The sequence below is a fragment of the Amblyraja radiata genome, chromosome 10 (genome assembly GCF_010909765.2).
Source record: "Amblyraja radiata isolate CabotCenter1 chromosome 10, sAmbRad1.1.pri, whole genome shotgun sequence".
Lineage (NCBI taxonomy): Eukaryota > Metazoa > Chordata > Chondrichthyes > Rajiformes > Rajidae > Amblyraja > Amblyraja radiata.
In genome coordinates this window covers 56,162,047-56,184,541 of record NC_045965.1, presented here as the reverse complement: position 1 = coordinate 56,184,541, position 22,495 = coordinate 56,162,047, and the positions used below count along the sequence as shown (strand labels likewise).

Sequence of the window (22,495 nt, the reverse complement as noted above, 5' to 3'; positions counted from 1 at the left end):
GAGGTAGATAGTTTGAATTCCACTCCTTCATGAATAGAAAAAGAAGATTCCTGCTTTGTACAAATTTAATGTTTAAACTTTGTGATATGTTTTTTTAATGTGTTATTTTGTACTAATTAAAATTCTATAAAAAAAGATGAAGGATTCTGTTAATACAATCTTTGTTTGGATTGACAATTAATATTTTGTTATTTGTGATGGATGTGATCCATATCATTTTTCTTCCAAAAGGTTGGCATCACTTTGTTCACTGTGTCACACAGAAAATCTCTCTGGACTCACCATGAGGTTAGTGAAGTAATCCCGACTAACAGGAAATGCAGAATAAAATCCATGGAACAAATGAGTAATTCTTCTGAAAACTTTAAAACAATTAAAAGTTCTTAACCAGGACATTTGTCCTAGAGCATGATTTTAAACAGATATCCTGTGGACAACTGGTGGAGTGACCTGCAGACTGGATGGGTACGGTGTTACCCAGTTCATTGCTGGATGTAATAGCAGAGTAGAATTAAATTGGAGCAGATAAAACAGAAGTGAATACACAAGGATGGTTTATTTAAATTGAATTATTTCCAAGCCCAATGGCATTCTCCAGCTGAATGTTGGCAGGTTAAACTTCTACACTTGAATTAGTATTATCCTTAGATAATGGCGACTGATTGCTGTAACTGTCAGATACTGTATTTCTATTTAAACATGATCCATAAAGGTCACATTAGTTGGGATACCCTACTTTGAGTTTGTATGTTTGGAATTGCAAACCTAAAAACAGGCATAGTAGATCGGAGGTGTCAGTGTTGCAGTTGAATAAAGGGGACTATGGGGCCATGATGGAGGAGCTATGTCATGCTATGAAAATGCAGGGTGACTTGGACAGGTTGGGGGAGTGGCCAGATGCATGGCAGATGAAGTTTAATGCGGATAAATGTGAGGTTATCCACTTTGGTAGCAAAAACAGGAAGTCAGATTACTATCTAAATGGCGTCAAGTTGGGAAAAGGGGAAGTACAACGTGATCTGGGGGTCCTTGTACATCAGTCTATGAAAGTAAGCATGCAGGTACAGCAGGCAGTGAAGAAAGCGAATGTTGGCCTTTATAACAAGAGGAATTGAATATAGGAGCAAAGAGGTCCTTCTGCAGTTGTACAGAGCCCCAGTGAGACCACACCTGGAGTATTGTGTGCAGTTTTGGTCCCCAAATTTGAGGAAGGACATTCTTGCTATTGAGGGAGTGCAGCGTAGGTTTATAAGGTTAATTCCCGGGATGGCGGGACTTTTATATGCTGAGAGAATGGAACAGCTGGGCTTGTACACTGGAGTTTAGAAGGATGAGGGGATCTCATTGAAACATATAAGATTGTTAAGGGCTTAGACACGCTAGAGCCAGGAAACATATTCCCAATGTTGGGGGAGTCCAGAACCAGGGGCCACAGTTTAAGAATAAGGAGTAAGCCATTTAGAACGGAGACGAGAAAACACTTTTTCTCACAGAGAGTAGTGAGTCTGGAATTCTCTGCATCAGAGGGCGGTGGAGGCCGGTTCTCTGGATGCTTTTAGAGAAAGCTAGATAGGGTTCTTAAAAATAGCAGAGTCAGGGGATATGGGGAGAAGGCAGGAACGGGGTACTAATTGGGGATGATCAGCCATGATCACATTGAATGGCGGTGCTGGCTCGAAGGGCCAAATGGCCTACTCCTGCACCTATTGTCTATTGTCATATTGGACCACTTTCTTTAGAAAATTTGTAAGTGAGAGACAAATCCTGAAAAGCCAACTTCAGAAATATTCCAGCATACCACTACATTATATGCATTTTGTAGGGACAAAGTAGTAACTTTAAATGCCTTAATAAATTCTCTTCAATTGTATCTCAAACTACAAGTATCATGTGATTCACGTATTCACCATTTACTAGGAAAAATTGATGTTTTTTTTAACTGTCTTGTACAGGAGTCTGAAAAAGGTTCAAAATATATATATTGTTTTCCAATTGCTCTTCTCCACGAGAAAGATATGCTTGTCTCTCAAATGTTTTGCAGGTCACCTGTACTAAATTTCTGATTATCATATTAAAGATATAAACTAATTTGCCCCAAACTATGCTTGCAATTTTGTTTTAATGATCTACACTTTGGTTTATTACAATGGTTTTCTTTTTGTTTTCAGCATTATTTGCACATGGATGGTAGAGGTAATTATGAATTTAAACCGATTACTGCGGATACAGTGGAATTTGGTTCCTAAAACCCATCTGCTAATCTGTTTCTGAAAGGAGAAGTAGATTGATTTACAGAAGTCAGTACAATTTGCATTCTACCCTGCACTAAATATTTCAGTTTGTAATTAATTCTCAGTTTTAAGATGCTGTAATAAAATTGTACAATTCATTAATTTGTAGTCTTGTTGAGAGCTGTATATTTGGAAATATTAATATTGAAACTTGTAGATCCAGTAAAATTCACCTAGAAAATGTTTGAATTGTTACCTTAATGAAGATAACCTGTAATGTTTCATGTACAGTACAAATGAAGTAACCTAGGAATGCACTACATGATGGCATGTTCTTGTTATGCAATAATTTGATATCTGCAACTCATTTCCTAATGTTTTACAGAAAAAAAATAAAGACGTTAAATGTTAACTTTGTGCTAATGTGTGAGTAATTATTTTGAAATTTGGTCAACAAATGTTACATGGAGTCTTGAATGTAGAGCGTGTCTGAAAACACATAGCATCTACGAAACACTTGATTATATGATTTAAGAAAATGATCTGATAGATCTGAGTTATCGCTCATCTCTTATCAGAGATAATGCAACATCTTTTTCTGGCAGCAATCATGCATCCACATTTCAGTTATATGTAAACAAGAACAATAAACAAGTGGTGATTGTCCAGGAAAAGAAAATACCTTCCAATTGATTACGGAGTGTCTCCATTTATGTTAGGACCAAATGTAAATTGGATTTAGAATGAGTAATTCATCAGGAAAATGACCCCGGCCAACAAAAGGTAAAGAAATATGAAGGGAACTGTAGAACAGATGAGCAAATCAGATGTGTGATACTGTTAATCAACATTCTGTTGCCTTTGTTCTTGAAGTCTTTTGCAACATCTGATTATGATGCAATGTTCTATGAGCCAAGACAATGTTAGTTTACAATGTAATGTGAAATTTCTTCATTGTGGTATTAATTTTACCGCTTTCATAATGTCATCCCTTTTAAAAAGAAAAACTTATATCAGCAAAATATTTCCAGAGGTTGTGTCCTAACTTCCCTAACAAGCAGGCTGGCTGCTAAAGTTAGTTTCATTAGATGATCGTGGTTGTTGGGCGCGTGTTTCTAGTGCAACTGTTATTTCTTTCCTGAAGATTTTGTTAATTTATTACTTTTTAAGGATTTTGGTGTCAGTTTCGAAATAATCAAGTGCAGGTAAAATCAAACTATGCTGCAAGTGAGTTAGGTTTGGTCGCACGTTCTGCAGGGTCTGTTTCCCCACTGCTTGATCATGGGCCAGTTTGAACAAATGCTTTACATGGCAATAGCTTATTTGCTATTTGTACAGTCCTATCCACAAAAAGGTAAGTTGTATTTGCATTGCATTTGTTAACGTATTTTTTCTGAATATTTTTCAGCATCACTTGGAAATGCTTTGATAAAGGCTAGATTTTGCTTGGGTTTATTCAAAATTGGATGTATATCTTGTTTCTGCAATGTATGTGTCATAGAGTCATACAGCGTGGAAACACGCCCTTTGGGCCAACTTGCCCATGCTGACCAACATGAAAAGACATTGTCAAAATGACTTTCCAATGAGCAACAGCAGTGTGTATCTATGATAAACAGAATTAAAAAGGGGACAGGGTTTCTCTCACTTGATGTTGAAACACATTTCCATCAAATGTCATTGGGTAACAATGCTGGCAAATTTCTGTCCACTCTCAGCTGACTATTGGCACTTATTGGCATGCATGTGACTTGGCAAAGGGTAAGGATATTACCTGGGAAATCTTTGGTATATGTGGTTCAACAAGTCACTGGGATATGAGCTTGCAATCTATTGGAAATGTATTATAAAACAAACGACATCCATGTCAATTCTTTCATGTTGCTTGTCCTTACAAACCTTTATCAGTATTTAATAACTTATAACTTATAGTATAGTAATTTAATAACTTATAGTTGCCTCTTTAACATCAAACTCATTTACAGTTGCCCAATTTAAAGGATATAGCCAAAAACATCACCAGTTTGGCTTCACAGTGTTCTACACTGGTCTTGTTAAATTTGCACTTACTACAGTACAAAAAATATATATTTTTTCACAGCCCACACTGTTATGGGAAATACTTTGACGTATCATCAAATTAGCAATAGAATATCAGACAGACCTCTTGGTCTGCAGACTATATTTCAGTACAAATCAATGAATTAGATTTATTAATAATACTGAAGATAGACTCAAAAGTCTGGAGTAACTCAGTGGGACAGGCAGCATCTCTGGAGAGAAGGAATGGGTAACGCTTCGGGTCAAGACCCTTCTTCAGACCTGAAACGTCACCCATTTCTTCTTTCCTGTCCCACTGAGTTACTCCAGCTTTTTATGTCTATCTTTGGTTTAAACCAGCATCTGCAGTTCCTTCTTACACATTATTAATAATACCCTTGTACTGTTGTAAAGGTTTACTGTATTCCAATATGAACTCCTTGCAATGCATTTAACCAGGTCTAGTGATAAAGTGTGTAGGAAAGAACTGCAGATGCTGGTTTAAACTGAAGATAGGCACAAAATGCTGGAGTAAGCGGGACACCATCCTTCCCACCCAAGTCACACTGGCTTTTTTTCTCGCCTAGCTACAGCGAACAATGACCTGTTCCCTTTATCATTATTACTTTTATGCATATCTTTCATGAATTTGTTCTGTATCTCTCTACATCATTGTCTATATCTCTCGTTTCTTTGTCTTGTGACTTTCAGTCTGAAGAAAGGTTTCGACCAGAAATGTCACCCAATCCTTCCAGAGATGTTGCCTGTCCCGCTAAATTAATCCAGCATTTGTGTCTGCCTCGTGATAAAGTGTTAATAGTTGTTTGTAAAATGAGTCACCAGCCTCTGAGTAGCTAGTAATTGTCAGATACGTTGAATTATTTTAATTGCTGATTCTGCTCTTCACAAAGCAATTGTAATTGGACTCATGTTGTGTTCTTTTTAACTGTAAGACAACTCCATTCGTTTTATTGCCTTTGGAGATGGGGGAGGCCTTCCTCATCCACCATATACGACTAATGTCCAGAAAGCTACTGCAAACGAGATGGGGAGAGTTGCCCAGGAGTCAGGAGCAGATTTTGTATTGAACGTCGGAGATAATTTTTACTACCGTGGTGTAAATAATGTAAACGACTTAAGATTTAAGGTAAATAATTATTAGATCATACTGTGTCATATCAAAGAGGAGGTAAAATCATTGTCCTCATAATAGTTTGTTTTCAAGAATGCTCAGGATTTTGCAGGAAAGGTATGTTCCCAAAATATCTCGGCTTGGTGCTACAACCTACATTGCTGCTCATCTTCAGTTTGGAGAGATACACAAGCAACACAAACTCTAATTTGAAGTTAATTAGACAAGAAGTCCAGTCATACGCTCCATTTTAATTATGATCCTCTTGAGAAGAAACAAAACTCCAAATACTTATCTGCACATAGTTTCGAAAGAGTATGAGTTACCTAATAATTCATTTCTGTGCTGAGTTGTACTGTTGTACCCAAAGTACGACATGCTCCCTCCAGTAACATCTGATCATATATTGCCAATGCTTCTTGTGAATTGAATGTAAATTTAAATCTATGGATATGAGGATAAGATAGTAAATAAAAATGAATAATCCAGCACTTTTGATTATTGAATCCCAATTAATATGGGGATAGTGTGATTAATTTGTATTATTTAAGAACTGTATATTATGAATTAAAAAAATATTTGCTTATAAAATTCACCTATATAATACCTTTGTGAGATGTGCAGGATCAAAACAAAATGGAAAATGTATTCTGGAACACGAGTTGGCTGAACATTAAGTTATAAAATATTTTATCTAAGTCAAAATTTGTCTTTTTTAATGGAGACACATTTAACTCCAAATGTTGGAATCTTGAGCAAAAGTTGTTTTAAAAAAAAAAAACAGGATTGCAAACACAAAATGCTGGAGAGTCTCAGTGGGTCAGGCAGCATCTGTGGAACGAATGGACAGGCGACGATTTGGGTCGGGAACCGTCTTCCGATGATTTGGACATCAGTCCAAAGAAGGTTTAAAAAAATGGCTGCCTGACCCATTGAATTCCTCCAGGACTTTGTATTTTGCTTCCTGTTTTTTTTAAGCCGCGCAGCTGTTGTAAAACAATTTTTAAAAAGTGGAAATTAAAGTCAGCGTAATGAGCCAGAATATAATTTGATCACATTTTGCATTGTAATAGTCACTTTTTATCACTTGAACTCTCAGTGTTTAAACTGAAGCAGCACAGTGGTACAGCTGGTAGAGCTGCTGCCTCACAGCGCCAGAGAATCTGGGTTTGATCCTGATCTGGGGTACTGTCTATGTGGAGTTTGTACATTCTCCTGCTTTGGTTTCCTCCGGGTGTTTTGGTTTGAATGAATGAATGAATAAGTTTATTGGCCAAGTATTCACATACAAGGAATTTCCCTTGGTGCTCCACCCACGTGACAACATGACACAGTGACAGTTACAAATGACACATAAAACACTAAACATTAATAATGAAACACCATTGATCAAACATGTGAACAAAACAAAATACCAGAGCAAAAGGAGGCTACAGATTTTTGGCTATTGAGAAGAGCTACTACTCGTGGGGAAAAAGGCTGTTTTTATGTCTGGCGGTGGCAGCTTTGACAGTCCGGAGTTGCCTTCCAGAGGGAAGTGATTCAAAGAGTTTGTGGCCAGGGTGAGAGGGGTCAGAGTGATCTTACCCACTCGCTTCATGGCCCTTGCAGTGTAAAGTTCGTCAATGGAGGGAAGGTTGCAGCCAATAACTTTCTCTGCTGATCGGACGATTTGCTGCAGCCTCCGGGTGTCGTGCTTGGTGGCTGAGCCAAACCAGACCATGATGGAGAAGGTGAGGACAGACTCTACGATGGCCGTATAGAATTGGGCCATCATTGCCTGTGGCAGATTGTGCTTCCTCAGCTGCTGCAGTAAGCACATCCTCTGTTGTGCCTTTTTGACTGTGGAGTTGATGGTAGCCCCCCAATTAAGGTCCTTGGAGATGATGGTTCCCAGGAACTTAAAAGGCTGCACAGATGTGACTGTGGTGTTGTTGATGGTGAGTGGGGTGAGGGGAGGGGGAGCTCTCCTAAAGTCTATAATCAATTCCACTGTCTTAAGAATATTGAGCACCAGGTTGTTGCGATGGCACCAGGATGCCAGCTGTGACACTCCCTGTCTGTAGGCAGATTCCTCCCCATCCTGGATCAGTCCAATCAGGGTTGCGTCGTCCGCAAACTTGAGAAGCTTGACAGAGGAGTCTGTGGAAGTGCAGTCATTGGTGCAGAGAGAGTAAAGGAGAGGGGAATGTACGCAGCCTTACGGTGCTTCTATGCTGAGGGTCTGCGGGTCCGAGATGTGCTTTCCCAGCCTCACATGCTGCTTCCTGTCTGTCAGGAAGCTGGTGATCCACCGACAGAGGGGTTCAGGCACAGTCAACTGGGAGAGTTTGGAGTGTAGTAGCTCTGGCACAATGGTGTTAAATGCAGAGCTAAAATCCACAAACAAAATCCTTGCTTAGGTCCCCTAGCGGTCTAGGTGCTGGTGGATAAAGTGGAGGCCCAGGTTGACTGCGTCATCCACAGATCTATTTGCCTGATATGCAAACTACAGAGGGTGCAGCAGGAGGTTTGTGATATTTTTCAGCTTGGCCAGCTCATGCCTTTCAAGGGTCTTCTTGACAACAGAGGTCAGTGCACCAGGCCTGTAGTCATTAAGACCAATAATCCTTGCCTTTTTGGGTACAGGGACAATAGTGGAGACTTTGAAGCAGGCAGGGACAGTACAGGTTTGCAGGGACTGGTTGAAAATGTCTGTAGACCGGTGCCAGTTGTTCGGCACAGAGAGTAGAGGGGGAAACATTGTCCGGTCCTGGAGATTTCAAGCTCTTCTGACTTCTGAAAAGCCTCTCCACCTCCTCTATTTTTATTGTTGATGATGGAGAAGTGATGTTGTGCAGCACGGAGGGTGTGGGTAATTGGGTGTGAAGTGGTGATTGGAAAGGGGTGGGTGGGAAAGGGTCCAGTCTTTTCAGATTGGAGTCTTGCTTTAAGTATGTGTGAAGTGGTGAATGGGGTGCAGTTCTCCCATCTCCCAAAAACATGCAGATTTGTAGGTGACTTGTCCTCTGTAAATTGCTCCTAATGTGTAGGGAGGGAGTGGATGTAAAAGTGTGATAACAGAACGAGTATGAATGGGTGATCGATGGTTGGCATGTGCTCGGTTGGCCTATGGGCCTGTTTCCATGCTGCATATCTAAACGAAACGTTAGAATTTTTGCAGCTTGAATCTTGAATAAACATGATGAACACATAACGTTAGCATGGAGCCAACACAAGTGAAAATCACCTGCTTGAAATTACTTTGCAATTTTGCAGTCACAGTTTCTAATCAAATCTATCAGTAAACTGCTTTCCCTTTTAACCCTTATTAATTAACTATTCATCTGTTTGCCTTCAAATTCTCACACATTGCCTAATTAAATCATTCCTCTATCACAGACATACTAAGTAGCTGATCTTATTTTTACTTGAATAGGAAACATTTGAGAATGTATTTACAGCTCCTTCCATTGTCAATATACCGTGGTATATTCTGGCAGGAAATCACGATCATTTGGGTAACGTGTCAGCACAGATTGCTTATTCAAGGATATCTAAGAGATGGTAAGTGAATTTCAACATCTGCTCGTTAACACTAATTAACACTTATAATGAGGTGGTATCAATTGCTGTGCATGTTTTCTTGGTGTCAACTTTCTCAGCAGCCTTTAAATGGACATTTTTAATCATTGATGCACTCCAGGGAAACAATACGTAAGTAGATAAAGTATCTAAGGAATCTATGTCATATGGAAAAGTTAATTTTATGAAATAAACAGATGTGGAAACCTATTAATGATTTTAGCCTCCGTTCCCTACTTGCCATGGGAGCTGTGTTTTTTTTAAAAGTTAGCCTTAAATGTCAGTTTATTCGATAATTTCCCTTAAAAGGGATGCCATCTAATATTTTGTGATCAACAACCAACCCCGCCACCTGCCCTCCTCATCTAGCTCATAACTTTGCAAAGTTCTTTGATTAGATTTTTGCCTTATTTCCAGTACATTGTAATCTAAAGAACATTTGGTAATTGGTTGTTGGTTTATTTTTGTCACATGTAGCGAGAGAGGGTGAAAAAGTTAGTTTGCGTTCTATCCATGTAAATCATTCATGCATGTATACAATCTAACCGTACAGGAGTACAAAATGTGCAGACAGACAAGACACAGAGTAAATAATATGTTACAGCTACAGAGAAAGTGCAGATAAAAATAGTGCAAAGGCCGCAACATGATAGATTGGGAGTTTGGCTTAAGAGAAGTCTTCTCGCACATGAAGGGTATAATATAATTTATCACTTGTTGCATTTTCCTACAATTATGGGAAATCTGTTTCATTCTCTGACACTCACTCCATGTGTCTTTTTCTATTGAGTAATCTATGTTTTTGCTATTTGCCCCTTAACACACCTGAATCCTGTGAAAATTGGATAAGGCAGTGTGATGCAAAAAAGGACCCTTCTTCAGACCCAAAATATCACCTACCCAAAATATAATTGATCCATGTTCTCCAGAAATGCTGCCTTACCCACGGATGCTGCCTGCATTCTTTGTGTAAACCAGCATTTGCAGTTCCTGCAGGTACACTCAATATTGATGAATCAGAGTTTTTGACCTTTTGGGTCAGGAGAGAAGCTCCATGAGCGTTTACACCACCCCAGGTTGCTATGAGAACACCTCTTCAGATCGTTTACCTTGTCGTGGTGAAGAGGCTTGCTTGTTCCCATGATTCCGAGCTTTTGGTAGGGCCACCCACGGCGGTAAGGTCGAGGATGAGGGTTCAGACTAAGAATGATCCAACCTACAAGACCTCAACGGCAGACCAGGCGGACAAAATTGGTATCGTTGGTATCATTTAAAAATAAATTGGATAGGCATATGGATGAGAAGGGAATGGAGGGTTATGGTATGAGTGCAGGCAGGTGGGACTAAGGGAAAAAAGTTGTTCGGCACGGACTTGTAGGGCCGAGATGGCCTGTTTCCGTGCTGTAATTGTTATATTATATTATAAAGTTATCTTGAACTCAACGGCTGTGAAGGCAGATGAAGGCTGCAACAGATCTATCAGCTCCAATTGTCTTGGTTCCCTTACCATTGGAATTAGTTGATTGATTTGTGAAAGACCGTGTGCTTCTTGGAGTGTAACATCAAGTACACGTTAAACAAACACACGCACAGACGGCTTAGTTCTGTGAGCAGCACAAAACTTCTACTCATAAGCCACCTGAGAGTCCACAAAAACAACAGAACATAGACCATCATCCTCGACCTCGAGGGATAGCCACGGCGACAACGCTATGAGAACAAACCATGAAAAAGCTTTGTGCTGTAGAATGTGCCAGTTAAATCGATTGTCTTTAAAACAAGGTATATTATTGAGGAGTAGAGATCAAGAGGATGGAAGCCATGCTATAGCTACACAAACTCCTAATTGTATAAACATCTATATTGAAAAAAATCTCTTGAATTCTTCAATTTGGGAAAGACGTTTTGGAGAGAAGGCAGCATTAATTTACTTGGGCACGGGGACATTGGGCACGGGGACATTGGGCACGGGGACATTGAGCATGGACAATGGGCATGTGAGCACAGGGCATTGGACACAAAACCTTTAAAAGAATCGATCTGCCAGATATGGTTCATTTGAAGAGGTTTAAGAGGATTGGGTTGCCGGAGTCCTTTCATCCAATTTCTCAATTCCTTTAAAATTAGTTTGGGGCATGGAAGGAATTTCCATTGCTAGTTCAAAACCAATATGTTCACTGGCCAATGCTGCTCTCAAGCATGAAAAACAAATAAGATCTCACGAGACAGCCCAGTTTTCAGGTCAGGAATCATTCTTCAGGCAGCTACACTGTGGATGCAGGTTGCAGTTGCTGGTTATTCTTGCAAATACTCTTCAGTTCTCACATGAGTCAGTTACTTGGATGAACTTCATGTCACCTCAGCCTTCTTGGAAGCATGTCACAGAGCTGTGAACCAAATCTTATTCCCTTTCCTGTTGGTGCTCCCCAAGATGCCATCAGCAGCTCACGGATCATTGCGATGAGCTTTCCACTTGCTCCCATGGCCCCCATAGCATGTGCAGAGTGAGTGGGAGGAAGATGGAGCACCATGCCAAATGAAGAAGAGAAACCGAGGGAGTGAGAGGAGAGAAAGAGGAACAAAATGACCAGACAATGAGCTCATCAGAGTTCCATGAGCAATTAGTTAGTAATTGTGTGGTCTTTCCTTCAGGGGGGAATAATTACAGAAACAGAGCCACTCTGAACAGCTTCAGAGTTTCTTGCGGCTGATGGCGGTGGTGTGGGGGTGGGGGGGGGGGGGGGGGGGTTGAGAGGTAGAGCACTTCTGATGGTAATAAAGGGGGGACTGTTACACCACTGGGGTGGCCTGGAGTGTGGGGTCCTCTGTAGAAGAGCTTGGAGCAAAGTGGGATCAAAGCTTACAGGGGCTCCAATCATAAGTGTATCTGCTGTTGCAGGTGAGACAACATCCTGACCCATCGTTACCAACTTTGCCCAGCTCAAGAGAGTCACGAGTATTTTTTCTGTCATATGTCCCAAAACGGAACAATTAAATTCTTACTTGCAGTAATAGGGCAGCACAGTGGTGCAGCGGTAGAGTTGCTGCCTGATAGTGCCAGAGACCTGGGTTCTCTCCTGACCACGGGTGTTCACTGTATGGAGTTTGTTCGTTCTCGTTCACTGTGACCGCGAGGGTTTACTCCAAGTGCACCGGTTTCCTTCCACACTCCAAAGACGTACAGGTTTGTAGGTTAATTTGCTTTGGTAACTTGTAAAATTGTCCTTAGTGTGTAGGATAGAGTTGGGGTACGGGGTGATTGGGGAACAGGGTGCTCGCTGGTCGGCAAGGATTTTGTGGGCCATTCCTTTAGATAAATGCTTTGCCGAAAGGAAAAGGAAAAGCGAATCTAGAAAATCAAGAACTACTGATGCTACAAAATCCTTACAGCTCTGTTACCTCTATGGAAGGGACCTTCTAGTTTGTTCTAATCATCCACCTCTGTCTCCAACTGTCGAACTTATTATTGATGGTGGGTTGTGTGAATGAATTATCTGAGCCTTTATTCACTCTCGGTAAATGGATCTCCCCTCATTTTAGTTCATTTTATTGTCACGTTGACCAAGGTAGTGAAACGTTTTTTGTTGTGTGCTAACCAATCAGCAGAAAGACCACATTATTACAATCAAACCGTCCACAGTGTACAGATATAGAATAAAGGGAATAATGTTTAGTGCAAGGTAAAGTCCGATTAAAGATAGTCCGAGGGTCCCCAATGAGGTAGATGGTAGGTCAGGACTGCTCTGTAGTTGGTGATAAGATAGTTCAGTTGATAACAGCTCGGGGAAATCCTCCCTGAACCTGGAGGTATACGCTTTCACACGTCATGCTTTTGTTTGTCACTTGTTCTTAAGTAAGACCAGGACATCTATGTGTACGGAAGTAGCTAATTAGACCAATTGGGCTTGAAGATTCTTTCCATGCAGGGGAGAGATGTGTAAAATGCCCCTGTCCCACTTAGGAAACCTGAACGGAAACCTCTGGAGACTTGGCGCCCCACCCAAGGTTTCCGTGCGGTTCCCGGAGGTTGCAGGTGGTTGCTGGAGGTTGCAGGTAATGGAAGCAGGTAGGGAGACTGACAAAAACCTCCGGGAACTGCACGGAAACCTTGGGTGGGGCGCAAAGTCTCCAGAGGTTTCCGTTCAGGTTTCCTAAGTGGGACGGGCATTAAGGATGCTGTATCATCAGTGGTTCTTGATTTTCGAGATTCTCTTTTACTCTTTGCTTCCTCCATTCTAGAAGGAGCACACTTTTTATTGAGGTTTTGCCAAACAGAATATTGTTGTTCCCAATAGTGAGTGACAGCATTTTAAATATCTGTACAAAAGCTCAGGAAATTACAATCCAATCTGCATGAAGTGGCAAATAAAGCTTTTGTTCTCAAGGGTCCGGACCTGAGGTTAGGTAGAAAAGTGCTGGAGTACCTCAGCGGGTCAGGCAACACCCCTGAAGACTTTGTGTGCTTTTTTTGTAAACCAGCATCTGCAGTTCCTTGTGTCCGCACTCCGATATAAGCTCAAGTTCAGTTGTAAAGAGCTAGTGTTTTTTTGCTGAGCATGGAACTGAGTGAATTATACCATTTGTCACAGGAACTTTCCAGATCTCTACTACGAGTTGTCTTTCAAGATTCCTAACATCGATGTTTCTGCCACCATTCTGATGATTGATACTGTTGTGATCTGTGGAAACACTGATAAAGACAATCAACCAAAAGGACCAAAAAAATATCATTTAGCACAGAAGCAACTTCAGTGGATCCAGGAAAAGCTGGCACGTTCCAGGTAACGTTTTGAAAGCCAACTTCCGATAATGCAAAACCCCACTCAGGGTATGTTTTATAAAAACAGAGCAAACCTCTCCTATAGAGTCCAGTTAAAGGCCAGATTGTTTCTAATTAGTGAGCACACTTCACAATTCTGGAGGTAGACGCAAAATGCGGGAGTAACTTAGCGGGTCAGGCAGCATCTCTGGAGAGACCCATCATCAGACTGGTAAAGGGTTTTTATCAATGTCTGATGAAGAGTCGCGACCCGAAACATCACCTATTTATTTTCTCCAGAGACTTGCCTGACACTCTGAGTTGCACCATCATTTTGTGTCTGTGTTCGGCGTAAACCAGCATTTGCAGTTCCTTCTTACGCACTTCACAATTCTGGGTCTGATGATCGCAACAAACAACTCACTAAGATGACCCATTATATAGAAAGATTCAGATGACCTTCCAGAAGTCCAGACATCAAGTGCAGGGGCCCTATTTATAGAATATAGAACAGAACAATACTGCATAGGAACAGGCCCATCAGCCCTCAATGTCCATGCTGAACATAGAAACATAGAAAATAGGTGCAGGAGTAGGCCATTTGGCCCTTCCAGCCAGCACCGCCATTCAATGTGATCATGGCTGATCATCCTAAATCAGTACCCCGTTCCTGCTTTCTCCCCATATTCCTTGATTCCGTTAGTCCCAAGATAAACTAACTAACTCTGCCTGCACATTATCTGTATCCCTCCATTCTCTATATCCGTGTGCCTATCTAAAAGCCTCTGAAATGCCACTATTGTATCTGTCTCCACCACCAACCCTGGCAGCATGTTCCAGGCACCCATCACTCTGTAAAAAAAACTTGTCCTGCACATTTCCTTTAAACTTGGTCCCTCTCATCTTAAAGCTATGCTCTCTAGTCTTCGACATTTCAACCTTCTGACTGTCTACCCTATCTATGCCTCACAAAATGTTATGTACCTCTATCAGGTCTCCCCTCAGCCTCTGACATTCCAGGGAAAACAATTCAAGTTTGTCCAACTTCCCAGGTTGCATGGGAGGACAGTTTTCCGGATAGATTTGGATCTCCTTGGATCTAGGTTTCCACCCAGATGCATGCCCATAGCCCCTGCCCATACACACCTAGCTGGTCTGGGTGCAATGGGCTTAATCTTGCTGGTCTCCTATGACTCTTCAACTGGGAGTTGGTAGCAAGACCTCTGGGCCAATTTGACTTCGGGTGGCATAGCTCTGAGGCTCTTTACCCAGAATTGACTGCATAAACCACAATAACAGGGTGCCAAAAATGAGGGCTAAACCTTGGCTTGTGTCAATTAATTTAAACAATTTTTAGGATCCTGACCCAAAATGTCACCCATCAATTTTCTCCAGAGATGCTACCTGACCTGCTGAGTACCTCCAGCATTTTGTTTCTATCTTTGGTATAAACCAGCATCTGTCGTTCCTTTATATTACATTTTAACAATGTATAGATCTATCTAAAACATTTAAAATCAATCTAAATTATTTAAAATAAAATCATTAATTAACAGATCAAGGAACTTGGAAGTCATTAAAATGTTAAATTAAAACAATTTACTTTTTGAAAATAATTACTTTAACTTTTGCTTCTAAGTGGCCTACAACATACTGCCTATCAGGGTCTTGGAAGTGGAGACAGTGACTGACTTTGAAAGGAGGTTGTGCAGACATTTGAGGGAATCAATCTTACAGAACCTCTGGTTTAGAGCAGGGTGAAGGGACTGCTTTATCGAGAGCTAGCACGGACATAGTGGACCAAATGGGTTAATTCTGTAACATAATTCTGCCAGCTGAGAATCCCCATTAAAGTGAATTCGTTTTTTTAATCCGTGCCCGCCTAATCCTCAGGAATCTTAGCAAGATGGAGGACCCTTGCTGGATTCCAGCTGAAGTCCATGGGCAGAGCCCAGTGACAAGTGTGGCGATATCCATCACTCAGTAAGTGTGGGACCTAGAATGAGTCGGGGACTTTATTCTGTTGGGAAGGCGTAATGCCAATGCTCCCCTTCAGAATGTTTGTCCACTTTGGGACATATGGTAAGAAGATACTGATTTGCCACTGTTTTGGGGGCACTAATTCCGTCTGGAACAAGGAACGATATTATGATAAATAGTAGGTAATTATAGTCTTGTGCTAGTTCTTCAATATGAATCAGCTACAGTAAACCAAGACGACTTTGACCCGAAACGTTGTATATTTCCTTCGCTCCATAGATGCTGCCTCACCCGTTGAGTATCTCCAGCATTTTTGTCTACCTTCGATTTTCTAGCATCTGCAGTTCCTTCATAAACGACTTCTCTACCCGAACTGTTTGTTTCATGAGCAAGCAATAATGATATAAAGGCACTTTCCGAAAGACTCTGTCTCATAGTTAGAATATAACTTGGGGACGAAAATAGGCCATTGTGCAATCACACTGATTCCATCAAAACCATGACCAAAACGAACCAGAATGAGAAATTCCAGCGGCCTTATGTCCACAATTTCTTCCATAAAACTGTCCACCTCTCTCCCATCCTTAATTTTGCTCCTTAAAATTCTTTACCTGCAGACCTATCCGCAGGTGTCTTTATGTGCCTTAAAATCTACCTCTTTACTATCTGGTTACTTGTGCCAGTGCTTTTTTACATGGCTTTGTACACGCATCTCTTGTTAAAGTTTCCTTCACTCACCCTGAATTATTTTACCATGTTAAAAGAATGAGAAGTTGTGAAAATCTCAACATTTGTAAAAGGTTGCACAGAGGCGCAGCGGTAGAGTTGCTGCCTTACAGCGGCCGAGATCCAGGTTCGATCCTGACTAAGGGTGCTGCCTATACTGAGTGTGTACATTCTCCCTGTGCCCAGGTGGGTTTTCGCCGGATGCTCTGGTTTCCTCCCACATTCCAAAGATGTACAGTAATTATAGATTAATTGACTTCGGTAAAATTGTAAATTGTCCCTAGTGTGTAGGATAGTGCTAGTGTACAGGGCGACGTGGACACGGTGGGCTGAAGGGCCTGTTTCCACGCTGTATCTCTAAAGTCTAAAGATTTGTGTTAAAATCAAACGTCACAGACTGCGCAAGAATATAAACTCAATTTTATTTTAAAAAGTTGAATGAATGGTGCATTTTGAAATACATATCCCACACCCCTTCAATCGGTAATGGGTTGTAAAGATGTTAAATCCTTTGCCATCTGTATGCTTTTGCTTCAGGTCTGACTACTTGATAGTTGCCGGTCACTACCCTGTGTGGTCCATCGGGAAGCATGGACCCACTCCTTGCCTCGTAAAACATCTGAAGCCACTTCTAGAGAAATACAACGTGACAGCCTATATCAGCGGCCATGATCACAGTCTGCAGGTAGGAAGCACTGAACTTATGGGTGCTAGTTTTGAAATGCCTTAAGGGGCTGTCCCACTTGGGCGACCTAATTGGCGAGTTTAGAAGAGTTTAAAAAAATGACATGTTGAAGACCTCCTTCAACTATGTAGAAGACCTCCTTCGACTATGTTGAAGACTAGCTTCAACTAGCTACGACTAACTTTGGGAAAATTGGACACCGAATAGTGGAGAGTGAAGACGACCTCCTTCAACCTCCGTTCGACCTCCCTTCGACTGTGATGAAGACTATAAAGGGCCTGTCCCACTTGAGCGACCTAATCCGCAAGCTGGCGAGTTTGCCCTCGACTCACATTCGCAGCATGGTCGACACAAGGTCGTAGGTCTTTGTAACTCTCCTTCATGCTCAACAGTGGTCTCCGCGTACTCGAGGCCTCAGCTAGGTCGCGACGCTTTTTTCAATATGTTTTAAAAATGCCCGCGAGTAAAAAAAGGTTGCCATGGAAAAAAATCGATACTTTTTTTACTCGTAGGTTTAGTCATAGTAGGTCGTAATAGGTCGGCATGTTAGTCGTAGATAATCGAGGGTAGTCGAAGATGGTCATAGATAGTCTTCATCATAGTCGAAGGGAGGTCGAAGGAGGTTGCCTTCACTCTCCACTATTCGGTGTCCAATTTCCCCAAAGTTAGTTGTAGCTAGTCTTCAACATAGTTGAAGGAGGTTGAAGGAGGTCTACATAGTGGAAGGAGGTCTTCAACATGTCATTTTTTTAAACTCTTCTAAACTCGCCAATTAGGTCGCCCAAGTGGGACAGCACCTTAATCCTATCTGATCTCAGCAACATGTAGGCCTGACTTTGGCCTGTATTAAGGAATGGAGACTGCACTGGATGGCGCACAGGGCACTGATGACTTTACCTGGAGAGGCAGTGGGTGCCACAGCGCCACCTCCTGAGTATTCCGGATATTGCAGTAGATATGGGGCTGACTTTGACCTTGTGCAAACGCTTCGGAAGGAACTGCAGATGCTGGTTTACACCGAAGATGGACACAAAATGCTGGAGTAACTCAGCGGGTCAGGCAGCATCCCTGGATAGAAGGAATGGGTGACATTATACAAATGCTTAGTAGCTGAATGATTTTGATTTGTGAAATTTGCAAAGTATCGGTTTCAATAAGTCTCAATTCACTTCCTGACAATGCTTCTAACATATTATTTTTCTACAATGATCAGTTTACTTTATTATACTTATAGAACAATGACTCACAAGAAAAGGCCCTGCGGCCCGCAATGTGCTGCACTGGATTACAAGACCATCACTTATCTACCTGCACATGATCCATATCCCTCCATTTCCTGCATATTCATATGCCTATCCAAAAATATTTTAAATGCCATTATCGTATCTGCTTCCACTGCCAATCCCGGCAATACCTTCCAGGCATCACCCTTTATGTAAAAAAAGTTGCCCCGCATATATCATTTTCTTTTTAATGCGGAACATAAAATATAGCAGCACAAGAAACAGGCCCTTGGCCTGCAATGAGTCTGCCGAAAATTATGGCAAATCCATAACTTCTACTCGCGCATCATCCATATCCCTCCATTCCCTGCATATCCATATGCTTATCCAAAAGTATTTTAAATGCCACTGATGCATCTGCTCTAACCACAGCAGTGTGTTCTCTGTGTACCTCCATAGTACACCCCCCTGTGTAAAAAAAAAAGTTGCCCACACATCTTCTTTTCCATTTCAGTACTCTTTATTAAAGTGCAACCAAACCAGAAATGGAATATAACTAATTACAACTTGGAGCCATTGCATGCCCACGCAAGGCTGCTAAGATTTAGAGTTTGTTAATCATAGGGGCTTTCTCTCCTAAGTAGAATGATTTTGTAGCGGAAGTAATGCACACAAATGTTCTGAAACTTACAAAATTCTTAAGGGGTTGAACAGGCTAGATGCAGGAAGATTGTTCCCGATGTTGGGGAAGTCCAGAACAAGGGGTCAGTTTAAGGATAAGGGGGAAGTCTTTTAGGACCGAGATGAGAAAAACATTTTTCACACAGAGAGTGGTGAATCTCTGGAATTCTCTGCCACAGAAGGTAGTTGAGGCCAGTTCATTGGCTATATTTAAGAGGGTTAGATGTGGCCCTTGTGGCTAAGGGGATCAGGGGGTATGGAGAGAAGGCAGGTACAGGATACTGAGTTGGATGATCAGCCATTATCATATTGAATGGCGGTGCAGGCTCGAAGGGCTGAATGGCCTACTCCTGCACCTATTTTCTATGTTTCTATGTTTCTGTTGCCATTGCCTTGTGAACAGATTTTTTTGTTGTTGAACTACTTCTGCGGTTTTGGGATCTTTCCTTTCCTTGACAAATGTTGCAGGGACAGACTGCCTCGGAACCAATTTCATTCACTTTTGTTAAAAAAAGGCAGTTTAAAAAAAATAAAATATATATATATTTTGATCAACTACAAAGGTTAAAGTAAAAATAACAGTAGGAGTAGTTCAGATAGAGATGCTTTGGAACAAGCAATCGGAAGGTAAGGAAAGTTTTAAGAAGCACAGTGGAGCAGCGGTAGATTTGCTGTCTTAGAAACATAGAAACATAGAAATTAGGTGCAGGAGTAGGCCATTCGGCCCTTCGAGCCTGCACCGCCATTCAATATGATCATGGCTGATCATCCAACTCAGTATCCCGTACCTGCCTTCTCTCCATACCCTCTGATCCCCTTAGCCACAAGGGCCACATCTAACTCCCTCTTAAATATAGCCAATGAACTGGCCTCGACTACCCTATGTGGCAGGGAGTTCCAGAGATTCACCACTCTCTGTGTGAAAAAAGTTCTTCTCATCTCGGTTTTAAAGGATTTCCCCCTTATCCTTAAGCTGTGACCCCTTGTCCTGGACTTCCCCAACATCGGGAGCAATCTTCCTGCATCTAGCCTGTCCAACCCCTTAAGAATTTTGTAAGTTTCTATAAGATCCCCTCTCAATCTCCTAAATTCTAGAGAGTATAAACCAAGTCTATCCAGTCTTTCTTCATAAGACAGTCCTGACATCCCAGGAATCAGTCTGGTGAACCTTCTCTGCACTCCCTCTATGGCAATAATGTCCTTCCTCAGATTTGGAGACCAAAACTGTACGCAATACTCCAGGTGTGGTCTCACCAAGACCCTGTACAACTGCAGTAGAACCTCCCTGCTCCTATACTCAAATCCTTTTGCTATGAAAGCTAACATACCATTCGCTTTCTTCACTGCCTGCTGCACCTGCATGCCCACTTTCAATGACTGGTGTACCATGACACCCAGGTCTCGCTGCATCTCCCCTTTTCCTAGTCGGCCACCATTTAGATAATAGTCTGCTTTCCTGTTTTTGCCACCAAAATGGATAACCTCACATTTATCCACATTATACTGCATCTGCCAAACATTTGCCCACTCACCCAGCCTATCCAAGTCACCTTGCAGTCTCCTAGCATCCTCCTCACAGCTAACACTGCCCCCCAGCTTAGTGTCATCCGCAAACTTGGAGATATTGCCTTCAATTCCCTCATCCAGATCATTAATATATATTGTAAATAGCTGGGGTCCCAGCACTGAGCCTTGCGGTACCCCACTAGTCACTGCCTGCCATTGTGAAAAGGACCCGTTTACTCCTACTCTTTGCTTCCTGTTTGCCAGCCAGTTCTCTATCCACATCAATACTGAACCCCAATGCCGTGTGCTTTAAGTTTGTAAACTAATCTCTTATGTGGGACCTTGTCGAAAGCCTTCTGGAAGTCCAGATACACCACATCCACTGGTTCTCCCCTATCCACGCTACTAGTTACATCCTCGAAAAATTCTATAAGATTCGTCAGACATGATTTACCTTTTGTAAATCCATGCTGACTTTGTCCAATGATTTCACCACTTTCCAAATGTGCTGCTATCCCATCTTTAATAACTGACTCTAGCAGTTTCCCCACTACCGATGTTAGACTAACTGGTCTGTAATTCCCCATTTTCTCTCTCCCTCCCTTCTTAAAAAGTGGGGTTACGTTTGCTACCCGCCAATCCTCAGGAACTACTCCAGAATCTAAAGAGTTTTGAAAGATTATTACTAATGCATCCACTATTACTGGAGCTACTTCCTTAAGTACTCTGGGATGCAGCCTATCTGGCCCTGGGGATTTATCGGCCTTTAATCCATTTAATTTACCCAACACCACTTCCCGGCTAACCTGGATTTCACTCAATTCCTCCAACTCCTTTGACCCGTGGTCCCCTGCTATTTCCGGCAGATTATTTATGTCTTCCTTAGTGAAGACGGAACCAAAGTAGTTATTCAATTGGTCCGCCATATACTTGTTCCCCATGATCAACTCACCCGTTTCTGACTGCAAGGGACCTACATTTGTTTTAACTAATCTCTTTCTTTTCACATATCTATAAAAACTTTTGCAGTCAGTTTTTATGTTCCCTGCCAGTTTTCTTTCATAATCTATTTTTCCTTTCCTAATTAAGCCCTTTGTCCTCCTCTGCTGGTCTCTGAATTTCTCCCAGTCCTCCGGTATGCTGCTTTTTCTGGCTAATTTGTACGCATCATCCTTCGCTTTGATACTATCCCTGATTTCCCTTGTTATCCACGGATGCACTACCTTCCCTGATTTATTCTTTTGCCAAACTGGGATGAACAATTTTTGTAGTTCATCCATGCAGTCTTTAAATGTCTTCCATTGCATATCCACCGTCAACTCTTTTAGAATTAATTGTTAGTCAATCTTGGCCAATTCACGTCTCATACCCTCAAAATTACCTTTCTTTAAGTTCAGAACCATTGTTTCTGAATTAACAATGTCACTCTCCATCCTAATGAAGAACTCAACCATATTATGGTCACTCTTGCCCAAGGGGGCACGCACAACAAGACTGCTAACTAACCCTTCCTCATTACTCAATACCCAGTCTAAAATAGCCTGCTCTCTCGTTGGTTCCTCTACATGTTGATTTAGATAACTATCCCGCATACATTCCAAAAAATCCTCTTCCTCAGCACCCCTGCCAATTTGATTCACCCAATCTATATGTAGATTGAAGTCACCCATTATAACGGTTTTGCCTTTGTCGCACGCATTTCTAATTTCCTGTTTGATACCATCTCCAACTTCACTACTACTGTTAGGTGGCCTGTACACAACACCCACCAGCGTTTTCTGCCCCTTAGTGTTTCGCAGCTCTACCCATACCGATTCCACATCCTGCAAACTAATGTCCTTCCTTTCCATTGCGTTAATCTCCTCTCTAATCAGCAACGCTACCCCACCTCCTTTTCCTTTCTCTCTATCCCTCCTGAATATTGAATATCCCTGGATGTTCAGCTCCCAGCCTTGGTCACCCTGGAGC

At 41.7% G+C, this 22,495-nt stretch overlaps 2 protein-coding genes across 2 annotated transcripts in view; both read left to right on the top strand.

The window, feature by feature from the left end:
• The window catches only part of abcd3 (ATP binding cassette subfamily D member 3), a 38,165-nt gene extending 35,522 nt beyond the window's left edge, over positions 1–2,643 (top strand). Inside the window, exons 22-23 of the mRNA XM_033028917.1 lie at positions 232–288; positions 2,169–2,643. Coding sequence (XP_032884808.1) covers positions 232–288; positions 2,169–2,246 — 135 coding nt within the window. The 3' untranslated portion in view covers positions 2,247–2,643. The remainder of the gene's footprint in view (positions 1–231; positions 289–2,168) is intronic.
• A 633-nt stretch (positions 2,644–3,276) lies between these two features.
• LOC116977975 (tartrate-resistant acid phosphatase type 5-like) overlaps positions 3,277–22,495 on the top strand; it is a 29,176-nt gene continuing 9,957 nt past the window's right edge. The window contains exons 1-5 of the mRNA XM_033028916.1: positions 3,277–3,585; positions 5,225–5,418; positions 8,822–8,949; positions 13,557–13,748; positions 16,970–17,117. Coding sequence (XP_032884807.1) covers positions 3,513–3,585; positions 5,225–5,418; positions 8,822–8,949; positions 13,557–13,748; positions 16,970–17,117 — 735 coding nt within the window. The 5' untranslated portion in view covers positions 3,277–3,512. The remainder of the gene's footprint in view (positions 3,586–5,224; positions 5,419–8,821; positions 8,950–13,556; positions 13,749–16,969; positions 17,118–22,495) is intronic.